Source organism: Bubalus kerabau, chromosome 10 (genome assembly GCF_029407905.1).
Source record: "Bubalus kerabau isolate K-KA32 ecotype Philippines breed swamp buffalo chromosome 10, PCC_UOA_SB_1v2, whole genome shotgun sequence".
Taxonomy (NCBI): Eukaryota; Metazoa; Chordata; class Mammalia; order Artiodactyla; family Bovidae; genus Bubalus; species Bubalus kerabau.
This window is the reverse complement of record NC_073633.1, coordinates 63,314,999-63,329,643: the sequence shown is the minus strand read 5'-3', so window position 1 is coordinate 63,329,643 and position 14,645 is coordinate 63,314,999. Positions and strand designations below refer to the sequence as shown.

Below are 14,645 nucleotides of genomic sequence, written 5' to 3'. Positions count from 1 at the left end.
GAGTAATGCAAATCAAAACTACAATGAGCTACCACCTCACACAGGTCAGAATGGTTATCATCAAAAAATCCACAAACAACAAACACTGGAGAGGGTGTAGAGAGAAGGGAAGCCTCCAACACTGTTGGTGGGAATGTAAATTGGTACAGCCACTATGGAGAACAGTATGGAGATTCCTCATAAAACTAAAAATAGAGCTACCATATGACCCTGCAATCCCACTCCTGGGCATATACCCAGAGGAAAACATGATCTGAAAGGATACATGCACCCCAATGTTCATTGCAGCACCATTCACAACAGTCAAGACAAGGAAGCAACCTAAATGTCCATCAACAGAGGAATGGACTAAAACATGGTACATATATACAATGGAATATTACTCGGCCATTAAAACATAATGAAATAAGGCCATATGCAGCAATACGGATGGACCTAGAGAGTGTCATACTGAGTGAAATAAGTCAGAGAAGGAGAAACATCGTATAACATCCCTTATATGTGGAATCTAAAAAGGAATGATACAAATGAACTTACTTACAAAACAGAAAGAGACTCATAGACTTAGAAAACAAACTTATAGTTGCTGGGGGGGAGGGATAGTTAGGGACTTTGGGAAGATTATGTACACACTGCAATACTCAAAATGGATAACCAACAAAGACCTATTGTATAGCACATGGAACTCTGCTCAACTTTATTTGGCAGCCTGGATGAGAAGGGGGTTTTAGGGAGAATGGATACATGTATATGTATGGCTGAGTCCCTTCACTGTTCTCCTGAAACAAACACAACATTGTTAATGGGCTATATCCTAATACAAAATCAAAAGTTCATTATAGAGAAAAAAAAAAACCTCCCACAATAAATGAAACAAACAAACAAATAAAACCCTCCCATATAGTTTTGGCAATCTGGAAAGCCATGCACTTCCCCAGGGCTGTGCACATGCTCAAGAAAGAACCAAGAGAGCCCTAAGACCTCACTTCTGGTTGACCTTCAGGCTCCATGAAAGCAAGAAATGAAAGCAAAGACAGGGCGTAAGCTACTTGCTGGAGTGCTGAAACCGTGCCCTAACACAAACAGAGACAACCTGTGAAATCTGGAAGTTCTTCTGTGATTGCTGTTGTTTCTTTTTCTGCATATAAGGAAACCTCTGTCCAATCACTAGCTGACCACTAAGCTAATGGAGCAGAAACTTTAGTGGTCACATACAAAAATTGCAGACTTTACAAAATTAGTTCAAAAGAGTCAACAATAATTACTACAACAAATAGCAACAATAAATGCTGGGGGTGGGGGTGGGGAAGGGAGTGTGCTGTCCTGCTGCTACTGCTAAGCTGCTTCAGTCCTATCCGACTCTGTGCAATCCCATAGACGGCAGCCCACCAGGCTCCCCCATCCCTGGGATTCTCCAGGCAAGAACACCGGAGTAGGTTGTCATTTCCTACTCCAATGCAGGAAAGTGAAAAGTGAAAGTGAAGTCGCTCAGTCATGTCCGACTCTTAGTGACCCCCTGGACTGCAGCCTGCCAGGATCCTCCATCCATGGGATTTTCCAGGCAAGAGTACTGGAGTGGGTGCCACTGCCTGCAATATAATTTCAAAATGTCCAATTATCAATAAAAACTTATAATGCCTGCAAAGAAACAATGAAGTATGGCCCATACATGTAAAAGAAAGGTTACAATTTGTCCCTAAAGAAGCCCAGACAATGAAAATGATATCTTATCAAATACAGAATATCAATAAAAAGACAGATATTATTTTTCCAAAAACTGAACAGAAAATCTGGAGTTGAAAAGTATAACTGAAATGAAAAATTCATTAAAGAGGTAAACAACAGACGTGAGTGAGAAGAAGAAAGAATCAGGAAACTTATAAGATACATAATTGAGACTATCCAGTCTGGTGAACAAGAGAGAAAAGAATGAAGAAAATGAAGAGTCTAAAATACTTGTAAGAAAACTGCAAGTGTACCAATCTATGCATAATGGGGGTTCCAGAAGAAGAGAAAAAAAGAGAAAGGGACAGGAAATACATTTGAAGACATAACAGCCAAAAACTTCCCAAATCTGATGAAAGACATGAGCATACACATCGAAGCTGTTTAACAAATACCAAGAAGGATAAAGTTAAAGAGACAGCACCCAAGCGCATCATTATCAAACCACCTAAAAGACAAAGTAAAATCCTAAAAGCAGCAAAAAAGAAACAACTCATCCCATACAAAGGAGCATTGGTAAGGATAACAGCTGATTTCTCATCAGAAACCATAAAAACCAGGAGGCAATGGGATGAAATATTCAAAGTGCTGAGTCAATCAAGAACTTTATATTCAACAAAACTATTCTTCAAAAATGAAGGAATTATAAACAACAACACAAGATAAACTGGACTTCCTCAAAATGAAAAGCTTTTGTGCAAGAAAGGATATTGTCAAGAAAGTGAAAAAACAACCTATAAAATGGGAGAAAATATCTGCCAACCATATATATGACGCATATGTAATGGAAACAGTGAGAGACTTTATTTTCTTGGAACCAGTGAGAGACTTTATTTTCTTGGGCTCCAAAATCACTGCAGATGGTGAATGCAGCCATGGAATTAACAGATGCTTGCTCCTTGGAAGAAAAGCTAAGACAAATCTAGACAGCTTATTAAAAAAGCAGAGACAATACTTTGCTGACAAAGGTCCACCTAGTCAAAGCTATGATTTTTCCCGTAGTCATGTACGGATGTGAGAGCTAAACCATAAGAAAGCTGAGCACTGAAGAATTGATACTTTTGAACTGTGGTGTTGGAAAAGCCTCGAGAGTCCCTTGGACTGCAAGATCAAACCAGTCAATCCTAAAGGAAATCAACCCTAAATGTTCATTGGAAGGACTGATGCTGAAGCGGAAGCTCCAATACTTTGATCACCTGATGCTCAGAGCCGAATCATTAGAAAAGACCCTAAGGCTGGGAAAGATTGAAGACAGAAGGGGATGATAGAGGATGAGATGGTTGGATGGCATCACCGACTCAATGGACATGAGTTCAAGCAAGCTCCGGGAGATGGTGAAGGACAGGGAAGCCTGGCATGCTGCAGTCCATGGGGTCGCAAAGAGTCGAACATGACTGAGTGACTGAACAACAACAATCTGGAATATATAAAGAATGTTTACAACAACAACAACAAAAAAACAAACAACCCATTTTAAAAAATGGACATTGAACTTGAATATACATTTCTCCACGGTTACACAAACATGAAACAAATACATGAAAAGATGCTCAACATCATTGGCCATTAGGAAATGCAAATCGAAACCACAATGAAATATCACTTGACACCAACAATGATGGCTATATTTTAAAAAGGGATAAAGAAAAGGTAAAATAGATATTGGCAAAGATGTGAAGAAATAGAACCCTCAAACATTGCGGGTGCTAATGTAAAATGGTTACAAAAATGGTTGGCTGGTCCAAAAATGGTTTGGTTGCGCCTCAAAAAGTAAAACAAAGAATCATATGACTCAGCAGTTCCACCCCTACGTATATATATATATATATATATATATATATATATATATATATATATATAAAATTCCACCCCAAGAGAACTGGAAATAGGCACTTACACAAATACTTGTAAACAAATGTTCACAGCATCACTATTTAAATAGCCAAAAGATGGAAACAACCCAATGTTCACCAGTGGCTAAATAAACACTGGGATATATACATAGAGTGAATACTATTCAATCATTTAAAAGAAATGAGGTATTGATACATACAATAGGGATGAATTTCAAAAACACGATGGCAAGAGATAGAAATCAGACACAAAAAGCCACATGTTGTATGAGTCTCCTTATATGAAATGTCCAGAACATAGAAAATCCACAGACGTAAAAAGCAGATTGGTGGTTGATGGGGGCTAGTGAAAGGAGCAAATGGTAAGTAACTGCTCAATGGGTGTGGTGTTTTATTTTGAGGTTATGAAAATGTTTTAGAACTAGACAGAGGTGGTGGCTGCAGGACATTTTAAATGTACTAAATACCACTACATTGTTCACATAAAAATGGCATATTCAGCAACCAAATTGAAAAGAACTAAAACTGTCACTATTTGCAGATGACACATTATATATAGAAAGTCCTACAGACTCCACCAGAAAACTGTTGTCGCTAAGTCACTTGAGTCGTGTCCGACTCTGTGCAACCCCACAGACGGCAGCCCACCAGGCTCCCCTGTCCCTGGGATTCTCCAGGCAAGAACACGGGAGTGGGTTGCCATTTCCTTCTTCAAGACTAATAAATAAATTTAGTAAAGTTGCAGAATATAAAATCAATACACAGTTGTGTTTCTATACATAAATAATAAGCTAACAGAGAAATTAAGAAAATAATCCCACTTATAACTGCAACAAAAAGAATAAAATACTTAGGAATAAATTTAACCAAAAAAGGTGAAAGACCTGTACAGTGAAAACTGTAATACAGTGATGAAAGAAACTGAAGACACAAATAAATGGAAAGATTGCGCATGGATTGGAACAATCGATATTGTTAAAATATCCACACTAACCAAAGTAATCTACATTTTGAACACAATCCCTATCAAAATTCTAATGGCATTTTTTATAGAAATAGAACAAAGAACTCTAAAATTTGTGTGAAACCACACATACACACAAACCCATACAGTCAAAGCAATGTTGAGAAAAAAAGAATAAAGCTGGAGGCATCATGCCCTTGATTTCAAACTGTATTACAGACACATAAATCACTGCAACAGAATAAAAAACTCCGAAATAAAGCCACACATATATGGTCAATTAATTTACAACAAAGGAGCATGCCAAGAATACACAATGAGGAAAGAATAATAAATGGTGTTGAGAAAGCTGGATAGCAATATGTAAAAGAATGAAACTGGGCCACTATCTTATTACACCATACACAAAATCTAACTCTAAATGGATCAGACTTAAATTTCAGACCTGAAACCATAAAATTCCTAGAAGAAAACATAGGCAGTAAGCTCCTTGACATCAGCCTTGGTTATCATTTTTTTGGATTTGACACCAAAAGCAATGGCAACTAAAGCAAAAATAAACAAGTGTGACATATCAAGCTAAAACACTTCTACACAGCAAAGGAAACCATCAACAAAATGAAAAGGTAATCTACTGAATAGGGTAAAATATTCACAAATCATATATCTGATAAAGGATTCAGTTCAGTTCAGTCACTCAGCCATGCCTGACTCTTTGCAACCCCACGAATCGCAGCACACCACCAAAAATATATAAAGAACTCATATTATATATATACATATCAATGGGCAGAAGACCTGAATAGACATTTTTCCAAAAAAGACATACCAATAGGTACATGAAAAGATGCTCAACATCACTAATTGAAAGAGAAATGAAAATCAAAACCACAGTTGGAATGACTATTATCAAAAAGACAAAAAATAACAAGTGTTGGAGAGAATATGGAGAAGAGGGAACATTTGTACACTAATGGTAGGATTGTAAAGAGGTGCAGTCACTATGGAAAACAATACGGAAATGTTTCAGAAAAAGAACAGAACTACTATATGATCTACTAGTCCACTTCTGGGTATTTATCCATAGGACACAAAAACTTAATTTGAAAAAATATATGCACACCTATGTTCACTGCAGCATTATCAAAATATGGAAAAAACCTAAATGTCCATCTATGGACAATGTGGTGCATACAAACAACAAAATATTATCCACGCCACTATAAATATGGCATATATACAAAGGAATATTATCCAGCCATAAAAAAAGAAGGAAATCTTGGGAATTCCTTGGCAGTCTAGTAGTTAGAGCTCAGAGCTTTGGCTGCCATAGCCCAGGTTCAAACCCTGGTTGGGGAACTAAGATCCCACAGGCCACACACGTTTTGTCAGAACTCTCCACCATGACCTGACCATTCTGAGTGGCCCTGCACAGCATGGCTCATAGTTTCATATGTGATCATTTTGGTTAGATTTCTGTGATCCTGGTTTTCTTTTGAAAGCTGTGGGATTATTAAGTTCTTGCTTCTGTCTGCCGTCTGATGGACTGTGTACGTTCCCTGATGGGAGGAACTGGCTGGGAGGAAAACTGGGTCCTGCTCTCCCGGTGCAGGGCTTTGCCGAGTAATCTTTAATTCAATTGTCTGCTAATGAGTTGGGCTGTGCTCCCTCCCTGATAGCTGTTTGGCCTAACAACTCTCAGATGGTTAAGAATGTAGCAATGCAGGTGATGTGGGTTCAATCCCTAGGTCAGAAGGATCCCCTGGAGAAGGGAATGGCAACCCACTCCAGTATTCTTGCCTGGAGAATTCCATGGACAGAGGAGCCTGGTGGGTTACAGTTCAGAGAGTCACAAACAGCTGGACACGACTGAGTGACAAACAGTAACAACTGAGGCAACCCAGTCTTGGAGTCTACAGGCTCTATGTTAGGACCACCGGGGACCTCCCAAAAGGACTTACGTCAACCCATGCCTCCCAGGACTGCAGCTGCCAGTGCCCCTGTCCCTGCAGCAGGCCATTTCCAACCCTCACCTCTGCAGGAGGCCTTCAAACGCTCACTACTGCTTCTACCTATTCAATTATTTATGTATTAAGCGATGAAGTTAACTGAGGGAGGGTGATGATCTTTGCATCATTATAATCCCTACACTTAGCAAAGTAGCTATAACACGATAGAGGATCTATAAAGGATGAATGAATGAACTTCATGGAAGTGAGTGATGCCAGGGTTCACATGGCTCCGGTTCCTTAGAAGGGTGAATGGGATACGGACAAATACAGCAGATAGGGTAATAAAAACATTAGAAAAGTAAGTGGAACAAGAGTTAGTATAAGGGCTCTATACTTCCAGATCTATCCTGACCAGAACCTTCAGGACATCCATCCTGGTAGAGCCCTCACACCAGATTCCACTTGGTGCTCCCCTGCATCATGAACATACACTTATTAATTCATTTCATCACCAAATCCTTCATCCCTTCTCTCCAAACACAGACTTCATATGCTCCCCAATCTAATACCACCGACTCAAAGAAAATTCTAGAGTTTTGTACAGATTCTCGGAGGACACGGCAATCCACTCCAGTACTCTTGCCTGGAAAATCCCATGGACGAAGGAGCCTGGTAGGCTAGAGTCCATGGGGTCGCAAAGAGTCAGACATGACTGAGCGACTTCACTTCTTCGGAGGACACATTATCTCCATCGCGTAACACCTATATGCAGCCCTACCCCAGTAACCTTGCCAGTCTTCTCACCCAGACATTTTAAACTTTCCATCACGCCACGTTCTGGTTTCATTCAAAAGGACAATCAGAGCCCCTCTGCAAATTCATCCTGTCCATACCCATGTTTCTGAACACGTAATTTCCATTCATTCACAATAGTCCATGTGCAAGGCAGGACAGAGCAGGACTCTAAGGTTCCTCCTGTCGCTGCGCCGGCTCACCGGCCTCCATTCCTGCCCCGCGCCTAGGGGGCTCGGCTTGCTCGATGGACATCAAGAATCTCGAGGCACACACTCTGCATTTGTCCCTTCATCCCCTCCCTCGGGAAAAGGCTGGCACCGCCGGGAGGGCAGGGGGCGCTGAGGCAGAAGTAGAGGAAGCGCCATCCGCCAGCGGCGCCAGAGCGTTCACAGACCCGGAATCGGGTCGCTGTAGGACTCCCGCCGGAGAAGGCCCACCACGCTCGCCTCCACCGAAGCCCTGCGGACCCCACCTTTACGCTCAGGATCGCTGTCGGCGTCGCTCCCGAATAGGTCCTCCATATCCGCCATTGCAGCGCACGTCCGCCGCAGTCTTGACCGGGAGCGGCTCCCCGACTGCGTTTACGGCACGGAACCAACGAAACGCGACAGTGTCGCAAAGATTCGCTAAAAAGTCTCCTTTTCTACTGGAAGCTTGTTTTCGCTTGCACTTTGAACCCGCACTTGCCCACGCTCTTACGTCCAGCAACCCCGCCCTTCGTCAATATCTGTTCTTATTCGCGAGGATTCTCACCTGGGTATATCAGGTCTGAGTGTCAGTGGAGGGGGTGGTACTTGGGGGCTCCCAGGAAGGACCTGTGACCGTGTTAAACCTGCCTGGAGTCAGGCCTGCAGTCCTTTGTTTTATACGGATCAGCTGTTCTCAAATTGTTGAGGACTCAAAATGCTTTTGTTTATGTGGCTTGTATCTATTGATATTTACTGTAATAGTAATTAAGGCAGAAATTTTAAAACGTCGTTGTACAATAATAAACGAGTTAACATAAAATAGCATTTTAAGATTTTAAGTGACTTATTTCTGAAAATTGAAGAGTGGAATTATTTACAGTTTTGAAAGCGTCTTTGGTATCTGCCTCAAATGAAAACAGCTGAATTCTCATACCTGCTTCTGCATTCAATCTTGAGAAAGGTTTTGGTTGAAGCTTGTGAAGAAAATCTGTCCTCACACACACATATGTGTGTGATTGGAAGAGGAGAGTAAGGACCTCTCATACCCCTGAAAGGGTCATCTTCTGACCAGTCTGACCACAACTTTGCTTGCTTGCTTGCTTGCTAAGTCACTTCAGTCGTGTCCGACTCTGTGTGACCCCATAGACGGCAGCCCACCAGGCTCCCCCGTCCCTGGGATTCTCCAGGCAAGAACACTGGAGTGGGTTGCCATTTCCTTCTCCAATGCGTGGAAGTGAGAAGTGAAAGTGAAGTCGCTCAGTCGTGTCCGACTCTTAGCGACCCCATGGACTGCAGCCCACCAGGCTCATCCATCCATGGGATTTTCCAGGCAAGAGTACTGGAGTGGGGTGCCATTGCCTTCTCCAGACCACAACTCTAGAGTACCATATGTCAGACATCAAAAATGTGCCATCCTAACCCGGTACACACTTTTATATAAAATTGAAACAAATAATCACAAAACAGTACTGATTACTAAGATGCAACCTGAGATTTCCTATTCTCTTTTATTTTATTCTGTTTAAGCTTGTTTTGTTTTATGCTGACAGGCAGTGCATCTACTAAATTGATTTCGTGATTTATTTAATGGCTTGCAGCCTGCAGCTAGAAAAACACAATTTCGATTCCATTGACTTATTTTTTCAGGAAAAAAACTAATTTTGCTGGGGAATGTGGCTAAACAATTGCACATTATAAAATCAGGCAGTAATAGAATTTTTTAATAGGTCAGTGCTAGATAAACCCTTTTGCTTTACAGAAGCTCAAAGAAATGAAGTGACTTGGATATGTTAAACAACTAGGTCTTTTCTAGGAATTTTGAATTTTCAGAAATGTACATCCAGTGTTAAGATATTATCTGATTAGCTCAATATGGGGGCTTTGATCTTGGACAGGCAACAGTAGATTTTTTAGTTTGGAGGTTATGAGGTATATTTTTGTTGTAAACTGGAGTGCCTGATAAGGTTTAAATGGACAAGAAGTGGGACTGAGTATGTTATCCTAGAGCTATTGTGTATAAAATGGGTAATATAAGAGTAAGTAGACGGGATCGCTTTAAAACTTTCTGGAATGCTGGAAAAACCAGTATTCTATGTGATTGTGATTCAGTTTCAATATCATTTGGAATACTATCCTTGAAAAGAGCATTGATTAAATCTTAACAAATTGAATTACAGTGAGGCCTGCTGAAACACCCTACCCACCTTGACTAGCAGAATTAATGTGTTTATCTCATATGAATAGTGCAAAACAAATAACTTCTGGTTCCTTGATTTGTTTTTTGTTTGTTTGTTTGTTTTTGCTATACATTGCTCTTCTATTCAAGTTGTCTTTAGACAGGATCTAACACATTTAATTAGATTTCAGCTTAATCAGTCACAGGTAGTGCTTGCCTGAGGTTACACCCAGATCACTATCATTGATGTTTACAGTGTTCAAATAACCTTTTCATTTACTAGCAGAGCTGGACAGGTTTTTCCTATTGGGTTTGTGTTTTACTTTAACTTTGGATATTAAGATTCATTCATTTATTCATTCATTAAGATAATCTTTTCTTTTGCTCTAGGGATGGAAAATCTCATATGTTAGGTGAGTAACTGGATAAAACATTTCCAGGATAGCTTTATCATTTTTTTCCAGTTTTTGAGAATTTGTCTTTTTCCCATGTTCTGCCTTCATAAGATCCTCAAAATAGTAACCAATACCCACTAGTCAAAGAACAAAGATTAAACTAGGTTGGCTAACAACACAAATAACATGACACAATTAGTGTAACATTACAAACACTTCTATAAGGTATCTATCTTTAAAATTGATAAAAATCTATGCTTCCATCAAGTTGCAAAACAGAAATATTTGTTATAAAGTTTGTATAACATCTGAAAGACTTAGAGGAAAAACAACAGTTTGATTAAACAATACATTAACTGCAAATTCACTCCATTTATGGTAAACTGCCACCCCATGGGAGGATCGTGTGGCTCATTTCTGAGTACTTTGTGGATGGAGTTAGCCTTTAGAAGGCACAGCTTGATCTAAGCTAAAGAGAAGAATTCCCAAAGTCTCTCCAGCAGCAAATGAACAGTGTGTGCTTGTGTTTGTGCTCAGTCGTATGACCCTATGGACTGTAGCCCACCAGCCTCCACTGTCCGTGAAATTTTCCAGGCAAAATACTGGAGTGAATTGCCATTTCCTACTCCAGGGAATCTTCCCGACTCAGGAACCGCACCTACTTCTTTTGAGTCTCCTGCATTGGCAGATGGATTCTGTACCACTGTGCCACCTGGGAAGCCCCGAATGAACAATGGGGCAGCTCATTTCTTGGAAAACACAGAGCGTTCACTTATCATCTGCCTTTATTAGATTTCTTACTGAATTGAGTCCCTGCAGTGGGTGCTATGCAGATGTAAAAATAAGAGCAAAGATGATTTTTTCATATATATAGAAGCGCTTTGAACTACTGTCAACTTTAAAAAAAATGCACAACGTGAGAGTTGCAAATTAAGCTTTATTTGGGGCAAAATGAAGACTGCAGCCTAGGAGACAGAGCCTCAGATAGCTCTGAGAATCTGCTCTGAAGAGGTAGAGGGGGAATAACAGTATATATGTGATTTTGGTGAAGGGGGAGTACATGTAGTCAAGCACATATTTTTCCAGAAGCTTCTGCTATGCATGAAAGAGAATCATCACTGTGAAGGATTTTGGTGCTTTTCTAGATATGAAGTGATATAAGAATTGCACTCATAAATTGACTCCTGAAATTATCTTGATATCTGAACACATGTTTTGCCAGTTCCTCCACCCCCAGCACAGAGTGCCTCATTTCTGCTCACCATCCTGAGCTCCTTTCAGGGAGTGTTGAAAATCAGCAGTTGCAGCAGCACATAATTTAATTTTTGTAGAAGTAAGTGGCAAGTGCCAGTTTGTTGTTCAGTTGCTGAGTCATGTCTGATTCTTTGTGACCCCACGGACTGTAGCACGCCAGGCTCCTCTGTCTTCCACATCCATATCCTGGAGTGTGCATAAATACTTGTCCATTCAGTCAGTAATGCTATCTAACCATGTCATCCTCTGCCACCCCCTTCTCCTTTAGCCTTCGATCTTTCCCAGCATTAGGGTCTTTTCCAATGAATCGGCTCTTCCCATCAGATGGCCAAAATATTGGAGCTTCAGCTTTAGCATCAGTTCTTCCAATGACTTTTCCAGTTCAACTTTGAATTGATTTCTTAAAGGAAACCAATATTGATTTCCTTTAAGATTGACTGATTTGTTCTCCTTGCAGTCCAAGGGACTCTCAGGAGTCTTCTCCAACACCCCAATTTGAAAGCATCAGTTCTTCAGCACTCAGTCTTATTTATGGTCCAACCGTCACATTCGTACATGACTAGTGGAAAAACCATAGCTTTGACTATATGGACCTTTATCAGCAAAGTGATGCCTCTGCTTTTTAATATCTTGTCTAGGTTTGTCAAAGCTTTCCTTCCAAGGAGTATCTTTTAAATTCATGGCTGCACTTACCATCTGTGGTGATTTTATGTGCTCAGTTGTTCAGTCATGTCTGACTCTCTGACCCCATGGGCCATAGCCTGTCAGGCTCATCTGTCCACAGGATTTTCCTGGCAGGAATACTGAAGTTGGTTGCCATGCCATCCTCCAGGGGATCTTGCTGACCAAGGAATCAATGGGTGTCTCCTGCATCTCCTGCATAGCAGGCTGATTATTTACTGCTGAGCCTCCAGGGAAGCCTTCCAGTGTTTTTGGACCCTGAGAAAATAAAATTTCACTGTTTCCACTTTTACCTCTTCTATTTGCCATGCTGTGATGGTACTGAATGCCATGATCTTAGTTTTTTGAGTGCTGAGTATTAAACCAGCTTTTTCACTCTCCTCTTTCACCCTTACCAAGAGGCTCTTTAGTTCCTCTTCATTTCTGCCACTAGAGTGGTATCATCTGCATATCTGAAGTTGTTGATATTTCTCCCAGCAATCTTGATTCCAGCCCACCATTTCGTATGATGTACTCTGCATAGAAGTTACATAACTTAAATAAGTTAAATATACAGCCTGTGTTACTCCTTTTCCAATTTTGGGCCAGTCCGTTGTTCTTTGTCTGGTTCTAATTGTTGCTTCTTGACCCACACTCATGTTTCTCAGGAGGCAGGTAAGGTGGTCTGGTATTCCCATCTCTCTAAGAATTTTCCACGGTTCGTTATGATCCACACAGTCAAAGGCTTTAGTGTAGTCACTGTAGCTGACATTATATTCAAGTGCTGAAGAATGGGGAGCCAGAAAATGATTAATATCCCTAGGAGTTAGTCGAAAAAGGTTTCTTAGTACAGTGGTCTGAATGTTTGTGTCCCCACAAAGTTCATGTTGAAATCATTTTTGTGCTTAATTGATGATATTAGAAGATATGGCCTTCAGGAGGTGATTAGGTCATTTTAAAAGGATTAATACTCTTATTTTAAAAAGATCCCACGGAATGGAATTCATTAGCCCTTTCTACTATGTGAGGACACAGTGAGAAGCCTTTTGCTATGAACAGTGAAGACAGCTCTCACCAGAATGCAACCATGTTGGCAGTTTGACCTTGGACCTCGCAGCCTCTAGAGCTGTGAGAAATAAATTTCTATTATTTATAAGCTACCCTCTGTGTGGTATCTTGTTATAATAATGAGAACAGACTTAAGACAGACAGGATGATTCAAGCTAGAATAAAGGAGTAATGGGAGGATTATCCCCAGTTATCAGGATATAAAATTGAGTAGAACTTAAAATTCAATCAAGCAAAACTTCAGTTAGTTTATCAAATCTATTCCTTGATTTTCATGAAGTTCCAGCACACTGAGGATAAAGAGATTATTCTAAAAACTTCTAGAGAGAGAAATCAGCTGACCTTCAAAGGATCTTGGAATTAACACTAAACTGTTCAATAATTCTGAAAGTTATGAAACAATGGAGAATTGCTTTTGAAATCCTGAAGGAAAATAATCCATTCTAGACTTTTATACTCGACAAACTGTCGTTTGGTACACAGGAAGAGCAGTAAGATTCAGTGGAAACCAGCCTATATGTCAGCAGTCCTGAGACTGCCGTGCTGTGAAGAAACCCAACTAGCCCATGCAGAGGAACTACATAGAAATGTATGGCCAGCCCTCAGCTTCCGTGCACCCCCTGCAGTTCCAGCTCCAGTCTATAGGCCACCAGTGCTTAGTTGAGCCTTTCTTGCATGTCTGTCTCACAGAAACCAGGAGATAATAAGTGAATGTTGTGGCATGAGGCCACTAAATATTGAAGTGGTCTGTCACACAACAATAGCAATTGAAAGAGTTACTCAAAAACTGTACAGTTGATGAATGTGGCCCACCAAAAAAGATGGACTAAACCAAGGAAGATAAAAACTTGAGAAGCAGGAAATTTAAGACGGCACAGAGGCAGAGACTAAAGTTAGGTCTGCAGGCCTAGAGGGACGCTGGTCCAGATTGGAACCAGAGGACCGAAGGCTCCGTGAGAGGACAGGTTGAACAGACTGTGAAGGAAACAAAACTAATAAAATACCGGATACATTCATCCAGTAAGGATTTAAGTGCCTTCTCTGTGCCAGAAACTATTCTAGGCACAACAGAGAACAAAATAGAACAAGTGTCTGTTCTTAGAAGCTAGCATTTTGGTGGAAGATGAAACAAGAAAAGACAGAAATATACATCTCACAATACAGTTTCAGCTGTTTTCCAAAATGACAGCAAGCCCTTTGGCCAAATCTTTTTCTTCTCACTGTCATTAATCTAACTCACTTTTATAAGACAAATGTCAACTCCAAAGCACTAGTAAGTAATTGTTCCCTATGCAAATGAGAGTTTGGACATGCAAATATGAGTTTGAAAAACATCCTGGTACACTTCCTATGAAAACTTGCACTTGTGTTGAGAAAAAAGAACAGAAGTAAGACAACAAGTCAGTTATTTCTTAGGACTGAGCTAAGATTGTCTTTTTGAAACCTTTTCTCTTGAATCTAGGGTTAAATTTAGGGAGTGGCTTCCTTGAAGAGGTAGGATTTAGATTCTTCCTGGGAGCTTAAGGGTTACCAGGAAGCTGTGTCCTTAAAAGACCTAAGCCGAAGATCAGATGAGGTCAGTGCTCTCCACACTAGAAAAGCTGGAACGTCAGCT

At 40.5% G+C, this 14,645-nt stretch overlaps 1 protein-coding gene across 2 annotated transcripts in view; it reads right to left on the bottom strand.

The window, feature by feature from the left end:
- LEO1 (LEO1 homolog, Paf1/RNA polymerase II complex component) overlaps positions 1 to 7,919 on the bottom strand; it is a 34,210-nt gene extending 26,291 nt beyond the window's left edge. Inside the window, exon 1 of one of the 2 annotated variants that reach the window (XM_055537958.1) lies at positions 7,762 to 7,919. In XM_055537958.1, the coding sequence (XP_055393933.1) occupies positions 7,762 to 7,819 (58 nt within the window). In that variant the 5' untranslated portion in view covers positions 7,820 to 7,919. Of the gene's footprint in view, positions 1 to 7,387; positions 7,407 to 7,761 lie in introns of those variants that run through there. The other variant, XM_055537959.1, reaches the window with a different exon arrangement.
- Positions 7,920 to 14,645: the final 6,726 nt, after the last annotated feature.